Source organism: Hippoglossus hippoglossus, chromosome 4 (genome assembly GCF_009819705.1).
Source record: "Hippoglossus hippoglossus isolate fHipHip1 chromosome 4, fHipHip1.pri, whole genome shotgun sequence".
Classification (NCBI taxonomy): Eukaryota; Metazoa; Chordata; class Actinopteri; order Pleuronectiformes; family Pleuronectidae; genus Hippoglossus; species Hippoglossus hippoglossus.
In genome coordinates, this window is record NC_047154.1 from 21,532,628 (window position 1) to 21,560,603 (window position 27,976).

General features: G+C 43.8%; 2 protein-coding genes and 1 long non-coding RNA gene across 9 annotated transcripts in view; 1 reads left to right on the forward strand and 2 right to left on the reverse strand.

Moving 5' to 3' along the window:
• Positions 1–6,053, reverse strand: part of raver2 (ribonucleoprotein, PTB-binding 2) — a 69,662-nt gene extending 63,609 nt beyond the window's left edge. For 2 of the 5 annotated variants that reach the window (XM_034583980.1, XM_034583978.1), the window contains exon 1: positions 5,556–6,053. In XM_034583980.1, coding sequence (XP_034439871.1) covers positions 5,556–5,915 — 360 coding nt within the window. In that variant the 5' untranslated portion in view covers positions 5,916–6,053. The remainder of the gene's footprint in view (positions 1–5,555) is intronic. The other 3 variants (XM_034583982.1, XM_034583981.1, XM_034583983.1) reach the window with 3 other exon arrangements.
• Positions 6,054–7,303: 1,250 nt separating this feature from the next.
• cachd1 (cache domain containing 1) overlaps positions 7,304–27,976 on the reverse strand; it is an 82,048-nt gene continuing 61,375 nt past the window's right edge. The window contains exons 15-28 of one of the 3 annotated variants that reach the window (XR_004613716.1): positions 27,462–27,643; positions 26,514–26,624; positions 25,602–25,724; positions 24,945–25,044; positions 24,331–24,447; positions 23,755–23,915; positions 23,566–23,652; positions 22,364–22,480; positions 21,451–21,602; positions 20,837–20,998; positions 19,827–19,904; positions 19,566–19,667; positions 13,626–15,656; positions 7,304–7,350 (exon numbers count right to left, since the gene is read on the reverse strand). Coding sequence is in view for 1 of the 3 variants with exons in the window: in XM_034583975.1 (XP_034439866.1) it covers positions 15,412–15,656; positions 19,566–19,667; positions 19,827–19,904; positions 20,837–20,998; positions 21,451–21,602; positions 22,364–22,480; positions 23,566–23,652; positions 23,755–23,915; positions 24,331–24,447; positions 24,945–25,044; positions 25,602–25,724; positions 26,514–26,624; positions 27,462–27,643 (1,737 nt within the window). In the remaining 2 variants the exon portion in view is untranslated. Of the gene's footprint in view, positions 7,351–13,115; positions 15,657–19,565; positions 19,668–19,826; positions 19,905–20,836; positions 20,999–21,450; positions 21,603–22,363; positions 22,481–23,565; positions 23,653–23,754; positions 23,916–24,330; positions 24,448–24,944; positions 25,045–25,601; positions 25,725–26,513; positions 26,625–27,461; positions 27,644–27,976 lie in introns of those variants that run through there. The other 2 variants (XR_004613715.1, XM_034583975.1) reach the window with 2 other exon arrangements.
• On the forward strand, positions 11,379–12,665 carry LOC117760734. The gene is made up of 2 exons (XR_004613717.1): positions 11,379–12,027; positions 12,157–12,665. It is a non-coding gene; the product is annotated as an uncharacterized LOC117760734 (long non-coding RNA).

Sequence of the window (27,976 nt, forward strand, 5' to 3'; positions counted from 1 at the left end):
GTTCAAGACGGGAATGTTGCACCTTTACTCCGACTCGCCGTTCTTTTTTGAAAATAAAAGGTACTAATATGAAACAGAGGGAGAATTGTTATTTCATCTTCACGACCGCAGTGGAAATAGTCACAGAGCCGGATTGACGTCCACGCTGTTGTGTTACACGTCGTCTCGGACTCAATCTAACAAACTGGGGCGGCTGGTTTGGTTTTGTGTAAACAAACAAAAGCAGCATAAAGATGCATCTTCTTAGACCTTAAAGTCTGGACAATGGTCCGACCAAGGTTGATGTCTTTGTTACATTTGCTCTGGTAAGTTTTTGTTTCACATTGCAATTCACGGACTAAACTACTACACTAAAGACTTTTGTACGACATACGTACGTCCTGTCGTCATCCCCCACATGGGCTGCTCTACCTTTGCTTGACATTGGTCAGTAGACGGCTGTTTGCCAACCTGTTATTTGATAAAGTGAGTATTAGTATTTACGTTTGAATGGAGAAAACTTTGTTAATTTCGTTGCCACTGTGATATCATTAAGGTATTATTACTAGTAAAATGTCATTATATCATCAGAGGCAAAGACGGCGAGCAATCCTGCGAGCAGGTTCTTATTCTTCTTCTGTTGTTTGATGCTGTCTCCTTGCAATTGGTCCGTTTTTACACCTTCCGCACCTCTGTTGGTCAGTTAAAATTTGTCTGTTGTTCGGGTCTGTGGTCTGAGGCACCTTTCACATCTGGTACTTTTGTTCTGACAAAGGAACTTCATGGCTTTGACCACCATTTGGGAATTTGGGTGGTCTTCCCTGTCGAATCCACACAGTAAGAGACATTGGACTGCATCTTAGAAGGCAGCACTACTTCAGCATTTAGCAATCGCTGCTGATACTTGGTCGAACGCTTTTGTATATTTCTATTTCTTATTCTCAATCCGTTAACATGCCTTAAATAGAGAAGATGGATGGTTTGATCTCAGCAGAGAAGCGAGCAGTGGGCTGAGGGAAGCAGGTGGCTCGCCTTGAGACAGGAGCGATTCTGCTGTCAGCCGGTATAAACCCACCTCGCTCTCCCCTCCACACCCACCCGGCTCAGCTTGACTCAGGCCCTGAAGCGACTGGGCTCAGATTGGAGGTTACACCCCCCCACCCACCCACCCACACCCCACCCACCCACCCACACCCCCCCACGGAGTCAACAGCCACTCCTCCTCACACATCAGCAGTGTCCTGCAGACATTACGTTAAAACTTAATTTAAGAGTATTTCTTACTTTTGTATGAGGTGGCTTGCAGTACCCAATGTGTGTGTGTGTGTGTGTGTGTGTGTGTGTGTGTGTGTGTGTGTGTGTGTGTGTGTGTGTGTGGGGGGGGGGGGGGGGGGGGTCTCCCCATAAGATAATATTAAAATCAATGAAGTGCTTACACAGGGACAAAGTGTAGCAGTCTACAGTGGTGGTTACTCCTTGCCTTCATTAAATAACAGAGAGAATACAACCTAAAACTACAATGGCACTCGGTTGAGAGCATTCCATCATGTTAATGAGGTATTGCATAAACACAGGTTTGGAATAAAACCTAAAGTATTTCTGTCGTGTCTACGTGGGATTTCTCTGGGTGCTCCGGCTTCCTCCCACAGTGCAAAGACACGCAGGTTGGAGCTGAGATGACTGGAGACTTTAAATTGTGAATGTGAGAGTGAATGGTTGTTTGCATGACGGCCTTGTGTACCCCGCCTCTCACCCAATGTCCACTGGGATTGGCTTCAGCCCCTGTGATCACAAACAGAAAACGTGGATTGACGGAATTTGTTGATTTGACCTGGTTGTTCCAACACTCAGCCGAACAGGTGCCTCTTGAATCCCTGCGAGATACCTGTGACCTGAACATCTGACTGATGCCACAGGAAACAGCTAAATCACAACAGTGTGTGTGTCTGTGTGTGTCTGTGTGTCTCTGTGTGTGTGTGCACGCGGGTACACAAGTGATGAAGGTGATGAAGGCTGCCCACTGTCAGGAGGGGACAGATTTGATGAACATCTGGTACTGCCGCATGCACACATCACAGCATGTAAAGCAGAAGGAGGAGGTGGGTGGAACAGCTCCGGCACACACTGCGTTTGTGTTCACCTGCACATACAGTATGAAAACACAACTGCAGACTCACACGCAGCCTGGTGTGCACGAAGAAACGCACAAGCACATAGAATCACAGCCTGCATGAGTAATTTTTTGGGTTGTTTCTAAGAAACTGAATTAGTCCTTGGAGGATAATCTCCTCCTCATGCATCCACACACACACATTTATTTTAACTCTTGTGCATCTGGAAATATGTTTTCTCGTACGTGCTTGGATTTAGTGAAACATGATTTTTGTTCTTTTTGAAATTCCAATCGGAGTCTGGGGCAAAATTCCTTCTGAAAACTTGTGCTCAACTTCTAGAAGAAATACTTCCAACTTCGTTGTTTGCTCGCGGGGAAATCGCTGAGGGATCCCATCGAGGGTCGGAATCTGATACCTGGAAACCGTGAGCTCTGTCTCAAACTAATCGCTTTTTTTCCCCAAGTTTCTAAAACTCCATAGTTCTGAATCAGTGCCTTCAGTACTTTGGAGCAAGTGAAACATAAAACATAAGGTGTAAATTTTACATATGACACATCTGTTATTCTTCTGATGAACATTTTGGTTTCTCTCCTGCTTATTTCCCGGTGTCAGCTGCAGGTTTTTAACATAAACTGCACTGACTCAACTGAATCTTTGAGTTTTATTTATTCACAATATTTACACTTGAAAATGTTGCAACCCTGAATCTAATTATGTGTCAGTAATTCAAAACGATTTGGAGTCAATAAAGGACATTGAATAAAACTGCATTTTTGTAAATCTGTCTGATTTGATGAAAAGGTACAAAACATCAAATGCTGTCTCACATCCCCCATCACTCTTTCCACTCCTCCTCTCCTGCTTGTCCCTCAACCACCTTTCACCCCCTCTTTCTATTCTTTCCTTTACATTCTTCTTTTTATCAGTCCTTCATTTCCTCTCCTCTCAGCCAGCCTCTCTTCTATTTTTCACTGCACACTTCCCTCCCCCTACTTCTGCCCGAGATGAGGACTGTCAGCAGAGCCATATATCTGACTAAGTGCACCATGGACTATCTCACACACACACACACGCACACACACAATCTGTGATATAGTGTTCACTAATGGGGCAGCAGGAAAGCAGGACGGAGGGGATGGGAAGATGGAGTCGGCTGGACGTTGTGGAGCCCACGCAGGTTAAATGGAGTCAGTTGAGCAAGTATTCTGATCTTCCCTCTACATCAATCATCTTTGAGATGTTTCTAGTCCCTGTCCGAAGTCCACCTGTGGTAAATTCATTCTGTTGGACCTGTCTCGCAAGTGTGGCGATACACACCCCATCAAAAACCATGAGGTAGACAGGATTGTGTTGAGATCAGGGGAGGCCTCCTGTCTCAATCGCTCTCAAGCGCCTTGAGATAATGTATGTTGTGATTTGGCCACACAAACGATGTTGAAGGTCCCCAAGAGCACAGCCACGTCCACAAGTCTTACATGGAAGAGAAGTCAGGAACAACCAGAAGGGTTGACCGAGAAACCGATGGTCACTCTGGCTGAGCTCAAGAGATCAAGATGCAAGAAACAACAACTTTGTTCCCCCATAAAATCCAGAATCATATGGAATAAATCTATCAAATTTCACGATGAATATCACTGGACTCTTGTGCCGGACCAAGCAAGAGCAACTGCAGGTTTTAAGCTACAAGCACAACCGAGACAGTGAATTACCGATGATTAGATACTGAGATGTGATGACTGATTATAATCTTCCTTTAATTAGTCCATGAATCATTGAGTCAATGAAATGTAAGTTTGGTTTTTCCTCCAAACAGCTATTGGAAAAAAGGACAGAACAGAAAGCAGAAAATCTCTTATCTCTAAATTCCATAATCACTAATTCACTACACAGACATAAGGTGAACAACAATAACAGCATTAAAGGGATGAATACAGAACTCAGAAGAAAGTGTCTGATAATGTGTTTTTCTGTTAGTGATGGTTCCAGAATGTGGTTTTAAAAGCTTGTTAACTGCTCGTCTCCGTCTGCCAAGGTGCTGAGAAATCTGAAACGTCCACAGCCTGAGATAATGTCAGTTCAGTGGTGTCAGCGCCAGTGGAGATGTCAAAGAGCAGGCACTTCTCCTTTAAATGGACAGATTTATGTGGCATATTGAGCAGGGCAGACTCCGTGCAGCTCTGCTCAGGCTCACTAAACATGCCGCGCTCGCTCGCTCGCTCTGACACATGAATAATGTGGAAAATACTGAGAGAGAAATTCCACTTGTGTGTCTTCACCTGCTCCGGGTGACTTCTCCATTCCCCCCTCTGTTTCTCATTTCACACACACAAACACACACACACTTCTCTCTCTCCTCCTCACACACCATAAACTAAACACCAGGCCGAGCAGAGCGCTGCTTCTCCTCAGCAGTGAGTCTCTGTCTAAGAATGTTCAGTGTCACAGGCCTGAAGACGAGTTCACCACCGGCGCCTTTGATCCGCTGCCTGGCGAAGGCTTGCCCACTGACACAAGTGTTGCTGGGACAGATCGAGAAAAGGTCATCAAGTTTAAAACAGTGGAGTGACTCGGTGCAGTCTCCTGTGCACACAGAGTTCCTGCGTGTGCACAGGAGACAGCAGAGATAAAGTGTCTGATCCGTTGACGTGTAAAGTCAGAGAACTCCTCATGTCTTGAGAACACAACAATCTGAGTTGGAGGCAGAAGTTGTCACGAGAAACGATGAAGATGATACTTGACAGTGGCGAGAAAAATATGCCGATGCACTGTTTGGTGCAAGAATTTCGCTGGAAATGTTATTTTGGGCAGGGAAAAAGAAAAGGTGGACGAAACCTACTGTAAATGCCAAGCTGGTGTTCATTTGAATACTTGATAACTTAACTTTCGTCTTAAAATGGCGGATAAACTCATCTGCCTATCAGAACACTCCATGTGATGATTGACAGGCAGGAGGCATTTGCAAATGACTCATAGAAAAACAAGCATCTACATTGTTCAAGTGCTTTGCATAATAGGATTTATAAATACACTGCTTTTGATGGTGTTTATGGTCTGTTAAATCAATCATTCACCTTTTTCACGTGTATCAAACTCTTCAACCGTTCAATATGTGAAGTGTCATGTATGGTCTTTAACTCCAGGATGTAATTGATCAGTTTTCACATGCACCAACAGCAGAGGGCTGGTGCGTAAAAATGATCCAAAAGTGGCCAAAATCAATCAAATTCCCCACGATGAGGTGAGGTTTTGAAAATAAGATGAAATATAGATTATTTTTTACTTTACTTCAACCCATAAACATTAGCAGCATCGAACAGATCCTCCTGAAAAGTACGAGTCAGTGCAAAGTCATCTGACAAAAACGCCTCCGACGCGCAACAAGCCCTCGTTGTGCGCAAAACTTGCAAACCAAACTAAACCACGCGACTTTCTCTGCGCGGTGTTTGGACGGGGAGCGGGTACCTGGTTGGTGGTGTCCGGCGGGAGGTTCTTCATCAGGATTTTCCTCCTGTTGCTCAGCTCCATGCGAGTTTTGGCCAGACGCTTCTCGATTTCCTCCGGATCCAGGTCCGGCAGGTCGCGCAGGCTGATCCCGGGCTCGGAGGGCTGCGCTGCTCCCGCCGCTCCCGCTGCTCCCGCCGCTCCCGCTGCTCCCGCCGCTCCCGCCGCTCCCGCCGCTCCTGCCGCCGCTGCCACCACCGCCACCGCCTCATCGACCTCCGGCTGCCGGCTGTCGGGGCTGTCCATCTCCGGGGAAAGTGCGCTCTCCCGGGCTAGAGAAGTGTGAACGCTCGGCGGCTGGATGGATGAGGCTGCCGCCATCTTGGGTAGCTGAGGGAAAAGTGTGTGAGAGGTGGAGAGAGAGTGAGAGAGAGAGAGAGAGAGAGAGAGAGAGAGAGAGAGAGAGAGAGAGAGAGAGAGAGAGAGAGCAGGTGGGAGGTGTGCCAGGAAATAGGAGAGAAAGAAAGAACGAGAGAGAGAGAGAAACAATAAAGAGTAAATTAAACCAATTTCTTCCCTAAATGTATCCATTAATATTCTTTGAGTAGCCTGTTTTCCTTTTTACTAACTTATCACATGCTTTTTCATTTAGCCTATAATGAAATAACAGCTTTTTGCAGTAATCTCTTAGCGGTTTTGTTTGGTACAGTTTATATTTTTAGATTTTGAGAGTTACATGAAACTCCTTCTCTATAAGCGCAGGTTGGAGATCACACTCAGACTCCTGGCGACCCCAACTGTCTGCTGGATGTATAGGAGCCAATCAGGAGCCATTAATACACTAAAAGCCATTAAGGTATCAAACTAATGTTTTAAACCCTCTGTTTGTTGGCCTCTCTATTGTTTATTATTTATTGTATCATTATCACTTTGTTATTTACTTTTTTCAAACAAATTTAAACAAAATGTCACATTTACGGCAAAAATAAGAACGAAAATATCTCTCTCTCTCTAATTCTGCAGGTATTTTCCTTTGGGATCAATAAAGTATCTATCTATCTATCTATCTATCTATCTGTCTATATCTGACACTGTTTAACAATTCTTATTAACTGGTGCAGTAAACATTAATAACCGCCTTACGTCACATTAACATCACTCTTAATATACAACTGTTCCTGGTGCTGCACATGGATGCACTGAATGAATGTGTGTGAATGGTTGGGTGGCGAAACATCTTGAGTGGTCGCGACTAGAAAAGTGCTATAATAACACAGAACATTTACCATCACCCACCCACCTCACCTCGCCCCCACTTGTCTCCGCTCACCCCAACCGGTCGAGGCAGACGCTTGTGTCTGTCCAAGGTTTCTTCTATTGAGCATTCTGGTTTATTCCTCGCCACAGTCGCCAATGTTTGCTGGGCAAACTGTTATGTTTCTATATAATTCGGCAAAGCCTCGACCTTATGTGAATTGCTTTGAGTAAATGTAGGCTATGAGAAGGCATTCATCATTCACACCAGACCTTTCCTGTTCCATAATGTGACTGTGTGCCGTCCCTCCTCTTTCTACCCAAGTCATCCAGTGAATGCCAACCAAGCAGCCAGCCGAGCCCGCCTGCCTGCCCGACCGCCTGCCTGCCTGCCCACCGTGGGTGGAAAGCTGCTCCTGGCAAACACGAGGGGGAACAGAGCTCCCTGCCGAGTCCTTACAAAGACTATGTAGCTTCCGCAGACACACACACACACACACACACACACACACACACACACACACACACACACACACACACACACACACACACAAATGGGCACCTCACACTCAGGCGATGCATATCACACTCATGAAGGCACCAACCCACTTATAGAAAATATTTAGATCATGCCAAGGCCTGTAAGAGACAGTGAAATCAACCAGCATCATCCAAGCTCCATGTTCTCTCTCTCTCTCTCTCTCTCTCTCTCTCTCTCTCTCTCTCGCCATCTGCGTGAAGCCTTTCTTGGCAGATTGGAGTCCAGACAATCACAGTTGTCAGTGGGTGAAAAGGATCTCACGTTGCCAAGTGAAGTGGCTGAAGCAGCGTAGCCGACACGCAACTGAGTGTACGCGGATCGTCCCTGTGAATAAATACATCGAGCTCAAGCTCAGTCCAATTCAAGGGGGCCAAAGGCCAAAGAGAAGATCGGTTTGTGTCATTCCAAACGGAGGGAATAGAGGATGAACAGTAGTTTGGTTTTTCTGTCAAGTTCATGAGGTGAAACATGTGTTGTCAATGCCAATGCTCCTCCACAAGCATGTAACCAGTTCCACAAGGTAAAAGATTTCAGGAGGCAACGATAATGGATGAAACTACTCGTAAAAGTGGACCAGAGAAAAGTCAGAAAACAATAATTGGCCAATTATTTCAGTCATTCAAGACATCGTATCGTAACTCCAGAGCCCCGACCGCCCTGCACACTGATTCATCTGTGTTCTTTTTTATACTGGTAGTTGGACAAAACACCACATCAGAAAATGTCATTTCATGCTCTGGGAAATTCAAATGGGAACAATTTCCTTTTATAGAACAAAACCTATTACTCGGTTAATCCGGGATAAAAGTTAGCTGCAGCCCTAATGAACATGTTGAGGGTTTATCGTGATTCGTGGTATTTATAGGTTTTAATGTTCGACTCCTGATGAACAACAGGTTGGTTTAAAGTCTTGTCCACAGACTTGTGTCCTCCAGGAAACCAAAAAAAGGCGAGAGGCAGCCATGGCCATCACCGATCTTATGTGCAGCCATGTCCATCAACTCAGCTGCAACAGAGACATTCATCACAAGTCAGAAGTCAGGTTTTGATCTATCTGCAGCTCGTACAATAGCCAGAGCCGGGGGACAGATTGAGGAGCATGAATCATTGAGCAGTGCTGCTCTGAAAAAGACAGCCAGGACTCGCCTGTCACTGGTGCGGGGCTGATTCTGAAGACGCGTGAATCCCTCCACTAAGTGCTAAACAACGTTTCCATGAGAGAACAATTAATTTGTTCTCACAGTCCCCCTGGCACACACGCATGCCAGCACTGTAATACACTCAAGGCAACACACACACACACACTCATTTATTAACTCATGTCAGTATCTACCCTGCACGCTTACACACTTTGTTTTTTTTGTACCTGCGTGCAAATCAAACCCAACAATAATGGGCTATGCTCCACAGAGCAAGGGAGAAAAAGAGATGCTGCATAGTCCCTCTCCATTTAAAACACCGGAGCCCTGCTGGTGCTTCAGCGTGTCAGCCAGTGATTCACAGCCCTTTTGGAGTGGGTGGGAGTAGAAAAGGAGAAGAAGAAAGCAGGGATGTGTTCGCCGCTGCTCGCTTGGGACTGAAAGTGTGAGGGCGTAGGTGGGCAGAGTGGCTGAACAGGCAAAGCAGGCACCTGGGATGATCTCAGTGGGTGGGAGGACGGGAGGAAAGAGGGAGGGAAAGGGGGATGGGGTGGACCCTAAGTGGTAACGAGGTTCATTGTGCATTGGAGTGATGAGCGCATATGCACATGTCACCCTGCAGCAGGAGATGTACGAATGCACTGTATATATAAGCCCTCCATTTATGAGCCTGGTGCTTGCCGTCACTTCTTTTTCTCTTAGAGACATGGAGGGATGTGTAACCTACTAAAAAACAGCTGACCTGAAACCATGGAGGACAAAGTGCACAAGTATATTTCCCTGCCCAATTCATGTCCTAATTACAGTGGTCACAAGCATTACATCTCCACTGGTGCATCAGGGACTCCAGCAGTAATGAGAAGGTTGCATCTACATGTACGCTTCTGATTTCAACCCAAGCAAAACATACGTGTGCATGTTTTCATGTCTTGATCCCTCCCAAGGCCCCAGTTGAGACTTTCTTCATTTCATGCTGAACTACTAATAATGTCAAATCCCTCCCTGGCGTATTTTCCTGTAAAATTCAAGTCCTGTTGTCAGTTGTTGCCACAAATTTCCCCCACACATTGTTTTTAGCTAAATTTACACAATCACAGATAGAAAGCGTTGTCCGTCAAAGTGGTTTCAAGGCTCTGTGAAATTGCTTGCTTGCACGACCTAAGATGACTAAGATGTGTTTGGGAAACTGGGACTCCCTGGACTGCACGGAAATGTGCTGCTGGTGCATGTCTGCCGTACTAGTTGGCAGAGCAGAGGCCGACTGCAATGACCCAGGGGCTCCACCGGGCACTCTGTTCAATTTCAGAGAGAGAGAGAGAGAGAGAGAGAGAGCAGACAGCTTGAGAGCAAAAGGAGATACGGTGGCCGTGCATGGAAACAGACACAGACAGGGTCGTGCAGGGGAGGTATGAATGAACGCTGACAAACTGATGAGGTTTGGAGGACAGGTGGGACAGACAGACATGAGGGGGGGGGGCTCCTTCTTCTCTCCACAGTGCTGAAATACTTTCCCGCTGATCTTCAGTAAACTGAGAGCCCAGCGTGCCCCTCGCTTTTTCCGCTGCTGCTCAAGGAGAAATTACTGGGCTGCACTCTGTGACCTTAAAGCAGGCGGACGGCACCTTTTTCAGAAAGCACCTGTGTTTGTGATTGAGCATCTTAAATCCAAATGTGAGATTGATGAAGGGAAAGTATCAAAGATGTCTGAAAGCAGTGCAAATTCACAGATGCTCAGTTTTATACACGGTCTTACACAGTCCAAGATGTGTCAGTGTTAAAATAACTTCCTCACTGACATGAAGTTATTCATATTTCACCTATGATGCATTGAACAATATGTTTATCCATGTTACTGTTGGTCAGAATGTGACCAGTGATGAGAATCCATCCATCTCTCTACTCTGGCTCCCCTCTCAACCTCGATCTTTCCCCCTTTGATGACGTCTTTAAAACAGAGTCATGAATATATAAACTGGTGTTTTTAATTATTAAAGCAGACGTCTTCCTCTGCCCTCAGGAAACGTGCTTTCACAAAGAAGATCAACGAGCAAAACCCACTTCCAACAAAGGCTGCAGACAGAATTCGGCTTTTGAATTTTTTATTTTTCTGGAATTTTTTGCAAAACTGTGAACACAGCATTGCAACAATTTAGAAAGATTCCTGCAGACAAAACTTCTAGAGCAGCAGAGATAAGTCAATTAAATGATCGATTGAGTCAATCGACAAAATAATTATCAAAATAGTTCTTGAGCAATGATTTGTTTTTTGCTTTTTTAACCAAAAGTACAGACAATGAACTGGTTCCAGCTTCTTAATATTGAGAATTTGATGTTTTTCTGAATAAAAAAATCATGTTATGATTGTTAACTGCATATATTTAGGTTATGGACTGTTTTTTAAGCTATATAGCCAAAAACATACTATTGGCAAATTATATTTCCCCTTGCACTTAATTGACACAAGAAATTGCAATAATATTCAACACATTAGTCCATAATGAAAATCATCAGTAGTTGCAGATCTGAACAATACTCAGACCAAAGATGCTGTAAAAATGAATACCGCCAGATTTATCCTTTAACAACTCCTTAACAAGGTCGGTAGGTAATTTGTCACTGTGATATTAATCATACAACCTATTATTTAAAGCACATTATAATGTACTTTTACATTTATTGATGTAGCTTGTATTATATGTTTACTATATATTAATGCACATTTAACACAATTATTTGTTAAAAACCTCATTATATGGTTAGAAAATCATGGTGGGCCAACATGCAACAAAGGGAACAAACACTCGAACAGCACCCTGATCTTTTCCCACTAAACCAAAGTGGCCTCTTGCTGTATTGAATCAGATCCATGTTGCTTCTCCATCCTGTGGCTGTTCCCAGATCCCCCGGCAGGAAACACTGCATGGACAGAACAGCCTCATAAATAAGTGAGAGGTCTTCAAGGCAGAATATACTCTACCACTATTCTTCCTTCACCCACAAACTGCATGACCTTTGACCAACAGCTTGAAAAAAAAATAAAAAATACAATATCCCTATGGAGCCATGTGCAGATTGAAGCTGAAACACCATTTTATTCTGAAAATGCCCTTTTCTTGAAGTAAGGGTCAAGAGTTAAAACGGACTTGAGGGGTTTGCGATTTCTCAAGGTTTACAAGCCCAGATAATCCTTTAAACATAAAACACAATACGCACATTTTGTATTCTTACCTCGGCACCTCATTAAAAATCCCCCCCGACCAAACAGAGTGCAGCAATTTGCAGAGTAAGTGTCAGAAATGTCCCCCATGTGAACCAGAGGGAGTACAACAGGCTGCAGAGGCATCGGACAATAAAACTCAGATGTGAGGGAGCGTGAATACAGGGTCACACACACAAACATCCCTGGGAGATGATCTCCCTGGTTTACTGTGCGCAGGCCGGGTTGTGTGTGACCTGTGTCATGACAACGACAATAGAAAGACACAATTAGTAAATATTTGTTTTCCATGAAGTGAGATTAACTGGCACAAACTTTCTTTGTTATCCGGTCAGCAGCTTTGTGTGGACTTGGATTGCTCTTCTGTGTTTGAGCATTTCCTCCGTAACACACGTCACACATTCATGGGGCGAAAAAAGGGTTTTGTGAGGTCCCAGTGACCTTGACCTTTGACCTCCGAATTGTAATCAGGTCATCCGTCGGGTCAAAGTGAATGTTTGGGCCAGAGGTGGGTGTGCCAGTTACATCACGTTCACGAGAACATGAGGTGACCTTGGCCTTGAACCGCCAAAATCAAATCAGTTCATTTTGGGAATTCAAGTGAATATTTGGACCAAATTTGAAGGAATTCCCTGGAGAAGTTCCTGAGCTGCTGGGTTCACAAGGTCAACACGAGATCTCAGGAACTTCCACTGTACTCGAAGTATAAAAATTTGTTTCGGTAAAAGAAAATGTGCGTAGCAAGAGGCAGCAATAACAAAAACACAATTTAAGTGTAAAATGGACTTTATCACATTCACATTGCAATAAATCTCAATTTGATAACTTTATATGATACATGAGGGAGGGGGGGGGGGGGTTGATGTACATATGTTCCTTCAGTACATTAATTAATGCAATTCAGAGTGTTCTTGTATAGAAACACACACACACTCATTTACAATGGCTGGTAAATACTGTTTAAAAGCTCTCCAGAGAAAGAAAAAAATGCCTGTGATATCAAACCATTTTGGAGGAAAAGAAATCGCCCCGACATTCACACACATCAGAGGACACTCGCAAGACTGCATCTGATCTATGGTTCGACGTGAGACGCTACGAGATGCCGACGTCAAACCGAACCAAATACCGCAGAAAATATTTGACTGCAACTTTGACGAAACCTTTTATGCGATTACTAGTGGAATATTTGACCCACTACATATAGTAGGAGTACGTTATAGATTTTGAAGGCAATACCATAAAGTGTGTTTTAAATCTCTGCTCTGTTAGTGGTGTCAAATTATAAAGCAGTTTTTTTTTTTTTTAGCTGCCAGTTTTGGGAACCCACGCTGAGCCTTTACTCAGCGAAAAGATGTACCGTTATTTCATGACTCTAAATTAGCTTTCTTTAACATTTTCAAGACACACGATAAAACTTTTTTTTTTTTTAAACTAGACGTCTCTCAAACATAAAAGTGTGTATAAATTTTTTTCCAAGTACTGACTTCCATCCAATATGGACCTAAAGAAAATATGTATCTAAAAATAAAATAAAAACATCCAAGGCATCAGAAATATAGTGAGACACCGTGAACAGACAAATCAAAAAAATATCAACCCGAATATCTGAGCATCATTTGAAGCTTACATTATGTCTTACCAACATAAAAAAAATGGAGTGTGCAGGACATTAATAGCTATTTGTGATTCTGTATTTACACTTCATAATGAATCTCTGAAGAAACAACAGACATTTTGGCGCCCACAAGTAAACAGATGCCACGCCGGCCATGAAGCACAGGTCGGGTCGAGTGACTCTTCATCGGAATAAAAGAGGGTGGATTTTCTCAATTATAATAATTTCACCTATAATTCTCTATTATTATCTTGAGAAAAATACAATAATCCAAGAAAATGTCCCAGACGGGTAGCCATTCATTCCACACACGCACACACACAGACACACAGACACACACATACACACCAGTAAAACCAGAGAGGTGTAGAAAAGACATTTTGAGTGGTTAACCACAGAGGAGTCGACAGATGGGTGTAACCTCTGAACAGCAGCAGCAGCATCTCTCCCTCGTTCTTCTCTCTGACAGGAAGGAGACTCCATCTCACGCATCATTAGAAATTAAACTTGATTTACACAAAAATCCAGCACACAAATAAGGTGGAACAAAAAAGAGACAGCATTCTGTGCTGGTTTTTTCTACCCAGGCGATCAGAGGGGACAGCACTCGATCTCTGTGACTCTCTCAGGACCCCTGCGATCGTCCCCAATTATCCTCACACACTAAATCCCCGGCAGTGACTAAAGCCAGGAATGTTTTGCCGTTGTTAACTCTCCCCCTCACACCTCCAGGAGGCTTGAGAAGTTCAGCGAGCACAGAAAGTTCTGCCTCCTGAGGATGTGTCCAGAATGAGGATTTTTACCTCACGAGAACACAAACACCTCACTGATTCAAAACCGTGACCACGGAGAGAGAAATGTTCCACGTCTCACGGCCCATGTGCCGTCCGAAATGCTCCCAAACCTCAATTTGATTCTGACTCAGATCTTCGGGTCCTCGCTCGTCCAGAAATGTGTCTCGCTTAAAGAGGAAGCTTTTCCCTGGACTTTATAGTAAACAGGATAATTCAGTGGAGAGGATACTTCTGGGTAACGAAGGAGGAAAAGAAAGAGGAAGGAAAATGTAGAAAAAGCTGCTGCTTATGAACCAAAAATCACTCTATGATATGAAAAATAAAACAAAATGTAAAAAATAATCCAGTTGTCACATGGTCTGTTGTATGAGAAATATTAAAAAATAATGAGCTCTAAATGATGCACTGGTTATAAGAAGAACATGTCACTCTTCCTGATTAGTGACGTGTTTGTGTGTTAGCGGCAGCTTCTAGCTCATCTGTCCTGAAAATCTACCTCTTTTAATAAATAGTAGAAAAATAACATTTTCCTCTTTTTAAGTGATTTTTTCTTCTGTATTTGCGTGAACCACTGAATGTTTCGGCTACTTGTTCACAGACATTCATGAAAAAGTTCAAATAGCTTTTCAAACCGCTTTATAAAAGAACCAGCAGCTTCTCCTTTTGAAAAAAAAGGCAAATACTTGGAAGTGTCTATATCTTCAGAACCACAGAGAGTAAAGCTGTGGTATAATCCGTAATTATGGGATGGAGCCCTGGGGCAACATCAGGCTCCAGGTTTAATTTGATTATCCACTGATCCAATAGTGTTTGCTGCGGCCTTCTGGAGGAAAACGAAGAAGTTTGTCCTTTCTTGAGGGTTTCAGGTTCAACTTGTGTCCTCTCCTCGTTGAAGGTCAATGAATGAGCTCAGGCAGCGCTGGCTCCCAAAGCTGCACACGTACAGAGTCCTGAATGCCAACTTTCTTTAGAAAACAAAGAAAAACTCCCCATTTAGTTATTTGTACTGGCCCAGGTCTGGTCGGTGTCTGTGAAACCGTGTGCACTTCCCAGATGTTAGACTGGGATCAGTGGAAAAAGGGATGAGATGTTGGCACAATGACACCATGAGGCTAATACCCATAAGGAGCTGAGGAGGAAGTGTCCGCAGCTCAGTGGCACGATGGGTTCGAGTCCAGCTGTGGCATCTCTCTCCCTCCGTCCATCCTGACCGTACCCAACTGTCTAATCGAGCACAAATGTTTTCTTTTTTTTAAATAGTCATTAATAAGAAATATAAGGTCCCTGGCAGGAGGGGCAACGCCACGCTGAGGATCAGCACTCTGCGTCCACACTGTGCACGGTGACCGCGGCCTGCAGGTGGTGCGTGTGCAGCGGGTGGTGGTGCGTGTGCGTGTGCCGGTAGGGGTGGAACTTGTGGCTGAGCAGCGCTGCCGTTTGGGGCGGCGTGTCCAGGTCCATGTCGTCATCATGGTTACCCACGTCCACGCCGGCCGAGAGCGGGTCGTTGTTTCCGGGCGGATTCTCGCTGTCCTCCTGCGGACTCATGGTGCTGTAACCTGGACACAGAAAACATGCAGAGGTCGGCGTTACTGGAGTGAATACAACTCATCATCCTCAATAAAACCTTCAGGTCGTAGCCCTGTTGTAAACCAGAGTCCCTCGTGAACACACACGGGCAGATGGGGCTGTAGGAAAGTGTTAAAAGCTTTTGTTGGTTATCTCTAAGGCAGAGAGACTTGAAATAAATGAATTAAACCTGCAATAAAGCTAAAACTTCTTTGTTTTACATCGCAACATAATTTTTTTCATAGTAAAAGATACAGAACCAAAGAGCCTCATTCAGTCACTGCACAGAGAATCAAAGATCTAAAGAGCTCCACGTGCACCAGCGTGGGGCACAGCCTTCACAACGAGGAAATGAAAGGACACCATAAAAGAATCTACTCTGCAAATGACGCCCCGGGTCATAGACATTCAACACAGGAACAACGCTTGTGAATACACGCTTCTGAAAGCAGTACAGGCTCTTTTATGGTGCGGTGACAACTATACATCCCTGCTGGGGATTATCTTCCCCATATGTTCTCAGCTTTCACACCAAAATGTGGGGAAAAAAAGAATGATACATATTTATGATCGCTTTCCTCCACATACGTGCAGCCTGAGGAGGCGGCGTCGGGAGCCAACATGGCTGTTAGGATAGCCTACATTGGTAAACTGGAGCAATGGCAGAGCAGTACTGCTGTCACGGGGAGTTACTGGGTCAAAGTGTTATTAACAGATTGAACATAAGGAGATTTATATTTTATGATATTGCACTCGACTGAATGTAGTATCCTAAATTCATACCAGGCCAAACTTCATCTTGATCCAGCTTAATTGATCAAAGTGGTGGAGTGATGTTGTATATAATAGAAGGTAACATATGTAAAATAGGGAAATGTCCTTTACGTCTCACTGAGGTGTTCGTCCCTGATTTTTCAAAAGGTTAGCCTTGTTAAAAAAAAGACAATGGAAAGGATGGACAAAAAAAGGGGGGGGGGGGAAGAGGGAGAGAAAGAGATTGAGGGGATACTGAGGGAGGGATCGAGGGAGAGTGGGGGATTAAAAGGAAACGAGAGGGATGAAGACTTCAAAGAAGTTCCAGACTTCAGCACAGTTTATCCGTCTCTTCCCCAAAGCCAGAGCCGTAGCTTCAGGTAGCTTCACAGCTAACGGTGTCCTGTGGACAAATTAAAGCTGCACCAGGAAACCAAATCCCTCCTGAAGTCGAGAGATGTGGACAGAGAAAACTACTGGAGACAAAACTAAAAATGTCTCATTATGATTAGACCTTTCAGATTGGTGTTATATATATAACCTGTGTGGATGGTAGTAGAAGGGCAACTTTGACTGAGCAGCAACGTAGCTGCGTGGACTTATGAATAACACCCCCTCTTTCCATTATTGCAAACTCCTCTTCCTCTCTGTCTCCGTCCTCTTGCCCTTCAGACTCACTCCAATGTCCCCTCTTTCATCATTTTTACATGTTTACATCTCTGCACTTGTCCTCCATGTCCTCTCCCCACTAATATATTATATTATACTAGTCTTTCCTGTCCAGTTATTGTCTTTGCCTTCTCTTGAACTACAGTATGACATGAGAAAGATACTTTACTTTAATTCAGCTGATTTTCTTTCCACAAAACATTCACTCAAAGACAGACCTTGTGTAGAGAAACAATATTTGATGTTCAGGATTATCTCAAGTTGCACTTAATTGTAAAAAATGTCATTTAGGAGACGTAATAATCCTAATGAAGAACAATAAGTAAGAATGATTCTTTCTAGTAGGTTAAAACTAGTTTTCTCCGTTCCTCTACAGCTCTATCTCACATTTCTCTGTCCTCTCTGGTTGAAGCCACTTTAGCCCACTCTCCTCTCTTCACATTCACCCTCTCGCTCGTCCTCGGTTATGCAACAAGTAACAGAGACACTCGTGCCAGGAAGTGGAGCGATGCCATATGTAGGTGGTGAGAGCTCCATGCGGGCGAAACCGTCCATCCGCACTCATCGAGTGTCAGACTTACACAAGTTCTACAAATGGTTACAGCGAACATGAGCCTCTGTCTCGCAGAGAGCCGGAGAGAAGAGAAAAGAAAAAGTAGTGAGCTGTGATGTCATGGAAAGAGCGAGCCAAGAGCTGAACCACTGCCAGTGAGCTGAGTGGGAACTGTGGGTTTAACACTGGGCCGTAACATTCGGGAAGGAATAGTGTTCATTTTATAAAACTGAAACCTAAGCCTTAAAATGGGATTGAGATGAATTTCATTTTATTCAGGTTTTAATGCTCTATTATGAGCATGTTTACAGGATTTTAAATAGCCTTGTTTTGACCTATATTCTGGTTTAGATCATATTTGGCATATGGCATTTACATGGAATAACATCCAGGTTTCTGATCATCCATGTACATCTGGGTCTTGATTACTCACCATCTCAGACACTATGCTCTGTGCCGACAAACAATATTCAGAAACCTGGATAAAGTAAAATCGCATAACCAGGGATCTGCGAAAACTAAGGATATGAGTGTGCGTTCACCAGACTCACAAGTTATAAAAACATCCTCATTTTCTGCCACTTCTCTGAGCTTGCATCACTGTGGCTTAAGGTGAATAAAGGAAACCCACACATCCTCTATCTCAGCTCTTTGTTGGGGATCCAGGGGTTTCCCCAGGCCAGGTGGGACGGGGTTACACACACTCCACCATGTTGTGGGTCTAGAGATCTCTCCTACACGTCATGTTCATAAAGCTTCCTCATTATAAACTGAAACTTACACCGACTCCTTTCCACACTAAAGAGCAGCAGCTCGACTCCAAGATCCCCCAGATAATCTGAGCTCGTCACACTCTAAAATCCAGACATCACTTCACTCCCACTTCACTCCTCGGGCAAACTCCGTAGAGTCCACATTCTAATCCTGGAGTTTGGTTGCTGTGTGAAGCGATACTGTCGAGCACTTAGGGTTTTATGGTTTCAACACTACTCCACAGTTACAGAGCAGCGAATCCAAAAACCAGATTAATTGAGTCCAAACTATCTGTCGAGAGATCATCATGAATACGTTTGACCTCAAGATGGTGTAAAGCTAGATTAGAGACATACGATGCCTTTTCACTTTATCTTTCCTCTACTGTGTTATGTAGGTTTTTGTGTATGTTACAGTTCTGCAAAGTAAAAAAAACTCCCCTCCCCCACAGAAACCACTGAGGCTCCTGAAATACCTCGTCATTAGTCCTGGAGTTATGCAAATGTGGGGGATTGCGATGTCACATCTGCATTTACACATCTACGAGCTGTAAACAGTTGACCAATCACAACAGGGTCGGGCAATCTGGCCAATCAGAGCAGACTGGGCTTTTTCAGGACGGGGGGGCCTTAAAGGGACAGGAGCTAAAACCGAGTGTTTCAGACAGAGGCTGAAAAGAGGAGCTGCAGCAATGGACAGTTTGAGGAAAGTGACATGTTTTCTGAACATTGGAACGTGTAAACATTTTCTAGTAATAAAACAAATGAAAATTATCAACCTGAATATGCGCAGAATATGTCTCCTGTGAAATTAGCCCCATCGACCATAGTGACTTTAGGTTCACGAGCATACATGCTTAGTGTATTTAGTCCAGCAGGTTTAAACAAGGTCAATTTAAGACTTTTTAAGGCCGTAATAAATTTAATTCAAGACCTTTGTCAAGTTCAAAAGATATGAAGGAATATCAGAGTCGCCCAGAATTACTTACACTTCTCCATGAATGATATGGTGAAGTAACCAAGTAGAGAATAACTCTGGAAACGCCACGTCACAAACTACAGCCATTTAACCAGGAGTTTTGAGCGTTATCACATTTGTGCATTTTATTAAAACCGTCCTGGTCTCTGTTACTTGATGTATGTGTGTGTAGCACAGGAAGAAAATGTCTTACCGTGGTCGCTCTCTGTCCCGGATCGTCCCCAGTACCGTCGCCTCCGCTCGGGAGTGTGCGTGTGTCTCTCGATCACCGCAGCTATGAATCTCGTGTTGCTGACTGAAAGTGAAGGGAGAACACACACAGATCAACACAGAGGCCGCGGGTAAGTGGTACTCACGTGTGTTTACTGAGGGGAAAGTGACGACCTATCGAGGAGCTTAAATAAACACTTCAACCACAGCTTTCAGACCTCATCAGATATCAGGCAGAACTTACTGATGCCTCTGTCCTCGTGGCTGTCTTCGTCCCTCTCATCTCGTTCATTATCCAGGTTCGACATTCTCACTGACATTTCTGGAGCAGCGTGGAGGTGAAGAGAGCGGGAGGAGAGAAGCAGAAGGATGAGATGAGATGGATGCTACCGTTCTAAAATATGTAAATTACTGCAGGAATGACAAGTAGGAGGGGGGGGGGGGGGTATGTGGACTTTGCTTTTTATATCCAAACAAAGCACAAAAAACAAAAGGCCATCATGAGATAACATCTAGCTGCTTTAACCCAGATAATAACCTGTGTACAAAGACGAGCCAGAGGGAAGAGAAGTGGTGAATGTTAGGACAGCTGCTGCTGCTGCGTGGTACTAGTGTCAGTCGCTGCCAGACTGCTTGTTAATGATGCTGCTTTAAAATGTCCTTTTTCTGTGAAAATGTGAAGCAACTTACAAACTGCTTTCCATTTGCCACAAGGCCAAGCAGAAAAATGTAAAATAACACGTTTCCTCGTTCCTCCATGCTGCCAAAATGTGATATTAAATTTTGACTTCCATTTCAATCTCACAGATCTATTTATTGTATACATTTGACTTGTCTTGGCTTGTCTGTATAAATGTGAGACAGAATCCATCTGTAGTCGTTTTCAGACATGAACTCAGACAACAGAAACATCCAGAGGGTTCAGGTGAGGGTGGAGCAGCACGCAGGACATAGAGTAAATTCTGCTGTGGACACAGACACCGGTGGTGTTGGACCTTTTTTTTTACCAAAAACTCTCGAACCACGATGTCTCTCTATAAGTTTATATTTTCATTTGTGTCTTCTATGTGTATGGCTCCTCTTTTTCATCCTGACATATTTGTATTCTTTTGGTTTCTTCAGTCTTGCGCCCACTCTCTCGGTGTGAATCCTCTGGAGAATCTCCTGCTGTATTCCCACATGTGCTCTGGATAACCTCAGGAGATTATCTGGAGTTCAGTGCACGTCTGAGAGCAGCCTGTGAGTCACACTTACCCTGTGCAGCCAGTGGTGACATGTGCTGGTGAGAGCGCCTGTGGATCTGGTGTCTGTACGCATACACAGCCAGCACCAACACCATGATGCATCCCATAATGCCCCCAGCGACCGGACCCACGGGGGCACTCTTGATCATGTTCAGAGACGCCACCTCTTCATCTGCAGATGAAAGCGAGCGAGAGAGAGAGAGAGATGATGAGAGAAGGATGAAGCAGAACGGACGAAGAAGAGACAGCACAACGAGCCAGAATCAAACAGCTCGGGCTCAGCTCCCGACTCGTGCTGCGCTGCCAGTACATTTCTATTTCACTCTCCCATCAGTGTGTCACGCTGCAGAATAATTATTAAAGCTAACAGCCAATTAAAAAAAAAAAAATTAAAAAAAACTGATAACAGAACCAGAGAAACAACCAGGCAACAGAGAAGTTTCAGCCTGAATCTACACAAGTCACAATTCAGCTGTGACCAGGATGACAATGGAATTAATTTGACTTCTGTGTTCTTCTGTTGTTGCTTGTTTCCTTACTCCACAGCCTGACATGGTACATGCCAGTACATTTCATAACAGTGAAATCTTCACTCAATAATAAACGCTGTGTGTTGAAACTCACCCAGGACTCCCAGGCCGTCCGCGTAGGGACTCTTGGCACCGACGATGCCTCCGAAACACTCCTTCTGCAGGGCGCAGTACGGCTTGTCCAGGTGGGTCTTACCATCACTGTCCACCATGCACCACTCACAGTCCAACACGCCAAAACAGTCGCTGAAACAGGAAGCAGAAAACAAAATAAACAGTTGTTTTTTTAAGTTTGGCAGAGTGGTAAAGTATTATAGTGCTAGAGAAGTTCTGGATTTGTAGAGATAAGAATACTTTCTCCAGCTTTTTACCTCCGCCAAGCAAGTTACGTTTTCATCTGCGTGTGTTTGTCTGTCGGTTTAACTACTGGAAGGATTACCACAGAACTGGGTGGAAGGATGTGGAAAGGCTCACTTCAGAGCTCATTATATTGATTTCTCAGAGAATAATTCATGAATCTTCAGGGGACGGATATCTATGAGTGAGTACAATTTCATGCAGATTCAAATAAAAACCCAGATCTGGTGAATTAAAAATTTGGTTTCATAAGGGCACTATTGGACCTTGGCAGAAGTATGTGCTCTCTGAGCTCCACTCTAGTTTATGAATTCATTTTGATGGATTTATACAGGAACTCGGCTCAGTATTATTAACATATATACACACACACTCTTTTAATATCATCAAAAGTGGTTTGTTTGTTTCTCTTTACCAACACACTGGTGTGTTTCATGCAGAACAACAAAGGTGAAAAGGGTAAAAACACAAATCTACACATCCCATTTATTTCCACTAGGCGGCACTATCCCACAGCAGTGATATTCTCGCTGTTGTCACCCTGTACTGTACCTCAAGGCAGATTTTTGTGTCTCTGTATGGATGCGTTTGTATATACTTGATGCATAGTGTGTCTGTGTGTAGTTCAGTGTGTGTGTGTGTGTGTGTACCTGCTGGTGTATCTCTGGCTACAGCGGGTGTTGATGCACTGGGGCAGGGTCTCATGCAGACTGGGATCAATCACATTCAGACTGACCGGCTCCTGGTGCACCTCGCAGCTCGGGTTCCTTTGCAAAACACGGACGAAAAAAAACACAACGGGGTGAAAACACAGAAACGCAGAAGAGGCGACGCATATCCTCGGTCAACACATCCAGCCGACAAAATCCATCAGACTCCGAGCAGGAAACACGATTACGTTCAACAAAAGCAAACACAGTAAAACTGACACGGGAAAAAAAGGGAAAAGAAAATCAAAGCTTGAACACACAAAGCACGTCAATGTATGCAAATGAGCTCCGGAAAGGACAAACATCAATGACACGACAACAGAGAGAAATCTGACAGTGAGAGACGATAATTGCATGTCTCCCTGAAATAAAACAGGAATTGGCATTTGATGCATTGACATGCTGTCAAAGGCGGCCGATGGTTGACGAGAGGAGGTGGATAAAACAAGAGGGAGAGACGGAGAGAGAGGGAGGGAGGTGTGAGAGGAAGAGAATGATGGACAGAGCGAGACGAAGAGGAGGAAGAGACAGACACGCAAAACAGAAAGGAGGGACAGTGAAAGACAAGTCAAAGTGAGGAAACACTCAGAAACATTCACAAAGCAAAAAAGTTTTAACAATTAAATTCACAACGACAGGAAGTGAGAGGGACAAATTTCAACACACCACAGCAAACGTTTGACATTAGTGATAAATACTGCAAATAACACATAAGTAATATATCAGATAAAGTAAATATTAATTATAAGCTGTTTGTTCACGACACGAGTAATTGAGTAATTTGAATTTGGACAATAAGTGGCTTGTGTGACATTTACAACTCTGTGAATTTGTAATGAATATGGATACTTGTCGCCAGTCCATCACAAGGCCATTATTATTATTATTATTATGGTTATTATTACTATTATTATCATAGCTACATTACTGCTCTAACCATCCTCACTTGTTAAAAATGGTTAAAAGGAATCGAGCATCATCTGAAAAGTATCCTCGTTCATTACGTACATAAAGTTATAATAACATTTTTTTCGCAAATGTATGTTTCATATTTTTCTCAACCTTATATCATTAAGTATAATTCCTGAGCGATATATATGTGGACATATGTGAAGTGTCTTTGAGGCAAAACTTCCACTAACCTGTTCTCAGCATTGGTGAGGTTGCCTGTGCACTCGTTGACCTCTAGGGGGCACTCACATGGACACTCACACTCATTCTGCTCCATTCTGAAACACACACAATGTCCCGGTCAGTCAGAAACTCGACCACCACTGTTTCCAGTTAAATCACAATAAACGTCTCTGAGAGTGTGTGGGCGGAGCAAAGACCTGTGGCAGTTGAGGCAGAGTCGGTCCACGGTGCTGCAGGCGCAGAACGCCAGGGAGTCACACGTCTCGTTGACGATACCGGCGAAGGCGTTGGTGCCTGGGATCCGGGTCAGACGGTACTTTGAGCAATGGCTTCCATGGACCAGGTTGGTGAGGTCCCCCTGACGGAAAAACAGAGGATTAGATAACATCTCAAAGGGGAAGTGGAAGAGATTAAAGTACTTGAAGGTATGATGAGGACATGAAATCAACAGGAAATTGTAAAGCAAATTCTTAGGAAGATGAGGTATTAAGACAAATTTGTGATTTTATTCTCAAAGACTTAATCTAAAAGTATAAGTACGACACTTTCACTTTTCTAAAACTGCTGTTTTTAATGAATGTAGTTAGCCTTGGCAGTTTTAATAGATATATAGTACACAGGAGCAATTCATGGGTGCAACTAGAACGACCACCACTAGGCAGCAGTGTTGCTCTATCAAATATAAATACGGTGCACTCCTCAGACTGTACCTCCATGTAAAATACTGACGAGTACATCCGTCTGAGTCTGACCCTCAAACATCTGGGACTTACCACGATGCTGGTGTTGAACTTGTAGAAGCGCTGCACCGTGCGGTCGCTGAAGCTGTTGCACAGATTCTTCTTGACAAAATTGGGATGGTTGAGGATGTCGTTCGCAACCAGCGGCTCCTGCAATTAAAAAACAACACGATAACAAACTGAGGAATGAAAGATTCAAAATTATTCTCACAACCACATGTTTTGAAGGACGTTTTTAATGTTACTGTTGGAGTTCGGTTTGAAGGATTACGCAAAAAACTACAGAACAGATTTCCATTGCACTTGGAGGAAGGATGGGACATGGACCAAGAATTAACCCATTCAACTTTAACATGGATCTAAACACAGGGAAGTATCCAGAGATGTTTTTATAACTTTCTTTAACATTGTGACATGTAGCGTTTTCTGGCATTTTCACTGGTTTCCATTCACAGACCTTGGTGAAAGAAAATCAGGCATATTAAGAGTTAAAATGGTTTCATATGGGGGTAGGATTTAAATAGAGCTACAAAGCTGTAACTAGCCCCAATGTGTAGCTGGGACAATGTGAAGGAACAAACAGTATGTTGGTGGATGCATGTGTTCCTCTTGTTTATGTAGTTGATGTGTGTTTCCGGGTGCGTTACCTTGTGCGTGATGTGCTGCTGCTCTGCAGGGGCATGACCTTTGGGGTCAATGAGAGTGGGGTGTGCAACCAGGTACCCTCTGTCCTCCATTATGAAGCACCTACGATGTGCACACATAAATGTTAGAGCGCAGACAGTGACTCGTTAATTCTTGAGCTATAACAGAAAAGTGAATTCAAAGAATATATATTTGGATCCTTCGTTTTCCAGATGCTAACTTCAGCTTCATTCATCTGAATAATACGGCTGCATTCTGCTTCCCTTTGTCCCTTAAACATTCTGCCAAATAGGTCTCCTCTCTGGCCCCCGCCCCCTTTGAGCTAATCCTGTTTTATATGGCCCCTGCACACCAACAGGGAGAGCATGAAGGAAGTGGAGCGATGGAGAGAGGGGGAGAAAGAGGGGGTTGGAAAAGAAAGGATGAAGAAGAAAAAAGGACATTAAAGCTGGAGGAAGTATGTAGGACTGAGGCGGCAGCGACGCCACATCTGCGGCAGGAATGCTGTGATAATCAGCTTAACTCTTTTCTCTCCTTCTTTCTTCTTGATCTCTCTGCAAGTTGCTCAGTGAAACGGGGGGGAAAGGAAAGAAAGAGAAAAGAAGAAAGAAGCAATGATTCGCAAAAGTCAATCATCACAATCGATCCCTCCCACTCACCGGATCTTGTTGCCCTTGTCCTGGTTGCAGATGGGCAGCAGGTCGAGCAAGACTTTGTAGAAGTAGCGCAGGGTGAAGTCTATGCCCATCACGGCTATTGCGTAACCAGGGGCCGTCTGAGTGCTGCAGAGCAGAGAGGACAGAGGAGACGCCGCGGGAAAAAGAAAACATGGATTAGAAGAAATTCTGGAAGAAAAACAGATTTCCGTGTGTGCGATTGTGTCGTCAGCTGCACTCTGAGAAAAGTGGGACAAAATTGTCAGTTGCATTGTTGGTCCTGAGCCATAAATATAAACCGCACACAGCCCTGCACACTGTGTATAGACGTGTTTACAGACTGCGTGATTATACGCTCACTGAGTCGGTACACAACAACACCCTGATCCTGGTTTATCACACGCTGATACTGAATGTTTGTGTGTGGACTGAACATTTGCATGGACCATGGTAAACAGATCTTATCCAGCTGATGCAAACTGATGTTGACCACAGTGGAGAGTTTGAAGCTCAGTGGACTGCGTGTTGGTCTCACATCACAGGCTTTTTCAAACCCTGCACCACAAAGGCTGTGTCTGAAACATTGGGCAAAGCTTTTAAAACTTGGAAGTCAAATAGTCTTTTGGATTTTCCTTATTTAGCACGAGATGGTAGAAATATAATAATCCCGGATCCCACCTGAATTAGCCGCTCGGGGCAATGACCAATATTTTGGGGCTTCTGGTGCAGACAGGTGAGATCCAGAACTTCCCCTTGTTGAACATTGTATACATTCCTATGAGTTTCTTTTATCGCAACGTGTCTCCACACAAAACACAAACAGTGATACTTTGTGTGGGGGGTTCCAAAATCATGTCCCTCCCCCATAGATTCTATATATTCACATGCAAAACCGGTTTATTGTGATTGTCTTACCTAGACGCGTGGAGGGTGTGGCTGATTGTGACGACGTATCCGGCCCCGCCCACGTCCAGGTATGGCCCCGTGAAGGTGATGAGGCCAGGGTTGGCCACAGCATGCTGGTACCTGCACGACGCATCACAGGGGCAGAGGGTTAGCTCACTGAGTTCAGATCATCTCCTAACTTTCTCCTGACTGACAAAGTAAATGATCTTTTAAAGATGCTCCTCAGGTTTTTGTTTTTTCCGACACTTAACTTGCAGGAACATGTGATCCGTGCTGGATGGATGGAACTATTACTGATGAACATATTAGCCTCAGTATTCTTATAGTGGTGTTATTGAAACCTGGCCCCTGTGTAAATAAATGTGGGTGTCTACATGAAAAGTACTTATTTGTGAAATGAGCCATGGCACAGCAGCAGTGACTACAATGTAATCTTATGGGGCAACTGCGACGGTCCATGAAGAGTCCACTAAAAGTTCATTTTTCACCAATTAAAGGCTCAAATATTTTATTCTCAGCTTTTGCTAAAAGTCTCAGTTAAGTACCACTCATTTACACTTGCACGTTTAAAAACAAAGTCCGTGGATATTGCTCTGAGTTCATCGTTGATTTCTTTCTTTTTCTTAAAAGTGTGAAACTTAAAAGTGTGAATCTTTAAAGTGTGAATCTTTCAATGAACATCACAAAAAAGAAAGAAATAACATTAAAAACGCTAAACTTGCTGGAGTAAGATAACACGACTAAAAGCTTTTTAAAAAACAAGTTTAATTTCTCTAAAAATGATTAGTACTGATTTGTACTTCACCGAAATTAAACTCAGTAAAGGCAGATCGATAATCACAAACATTCACCTGAGTTTTCACACATACTCCTTCTCTTTAATGTGTACCTACCCCACACACACCACACACCACACAGACACACACTTTTACTCCCCCCTTCCTCACTAAGCCTCACCATTGTCTGCGGGTCGGGTCGAAGGCTTTGTCCATCAGTGATCCCGGGTAAATCCGGAGCACCCCACTGGGGGTTGCTATGTAACGGCGCACAATGTAGCAGTTGAGGCTACTCATTTCCATTAGTGTCATCCACTCATCCGTGACGTGACTGGTCGCCATAACCTCGTTCCTGACAGAGGACTGCGGAGAGGGATGGAGGAAGATGGAGAGAGGAGAAAAAAGTTTTAATCTGGGGTTTGGCGAAAAAAGGAAAGTTGGAAAAGAAATCTTTGCAAATTTGATTGAAGCCAAACCCACAAACAATAAAGGAAAAAGTTAACGAGGCCTTTAAAAAGGTACAACTAACTTAAAGCTGGAATTATTTTTCTTGTATCTATAATAAGATCATTTTGATTAAGAGAGAAGAAATAGCAAATCTTACAAATCCAGTTTTTACGCTTTAATCTGACTTAATAAGCCTAAAAAGCCCAGAAAGAAAAAAACACCCTGAAAAAAAAAAATCACATCTCTGTG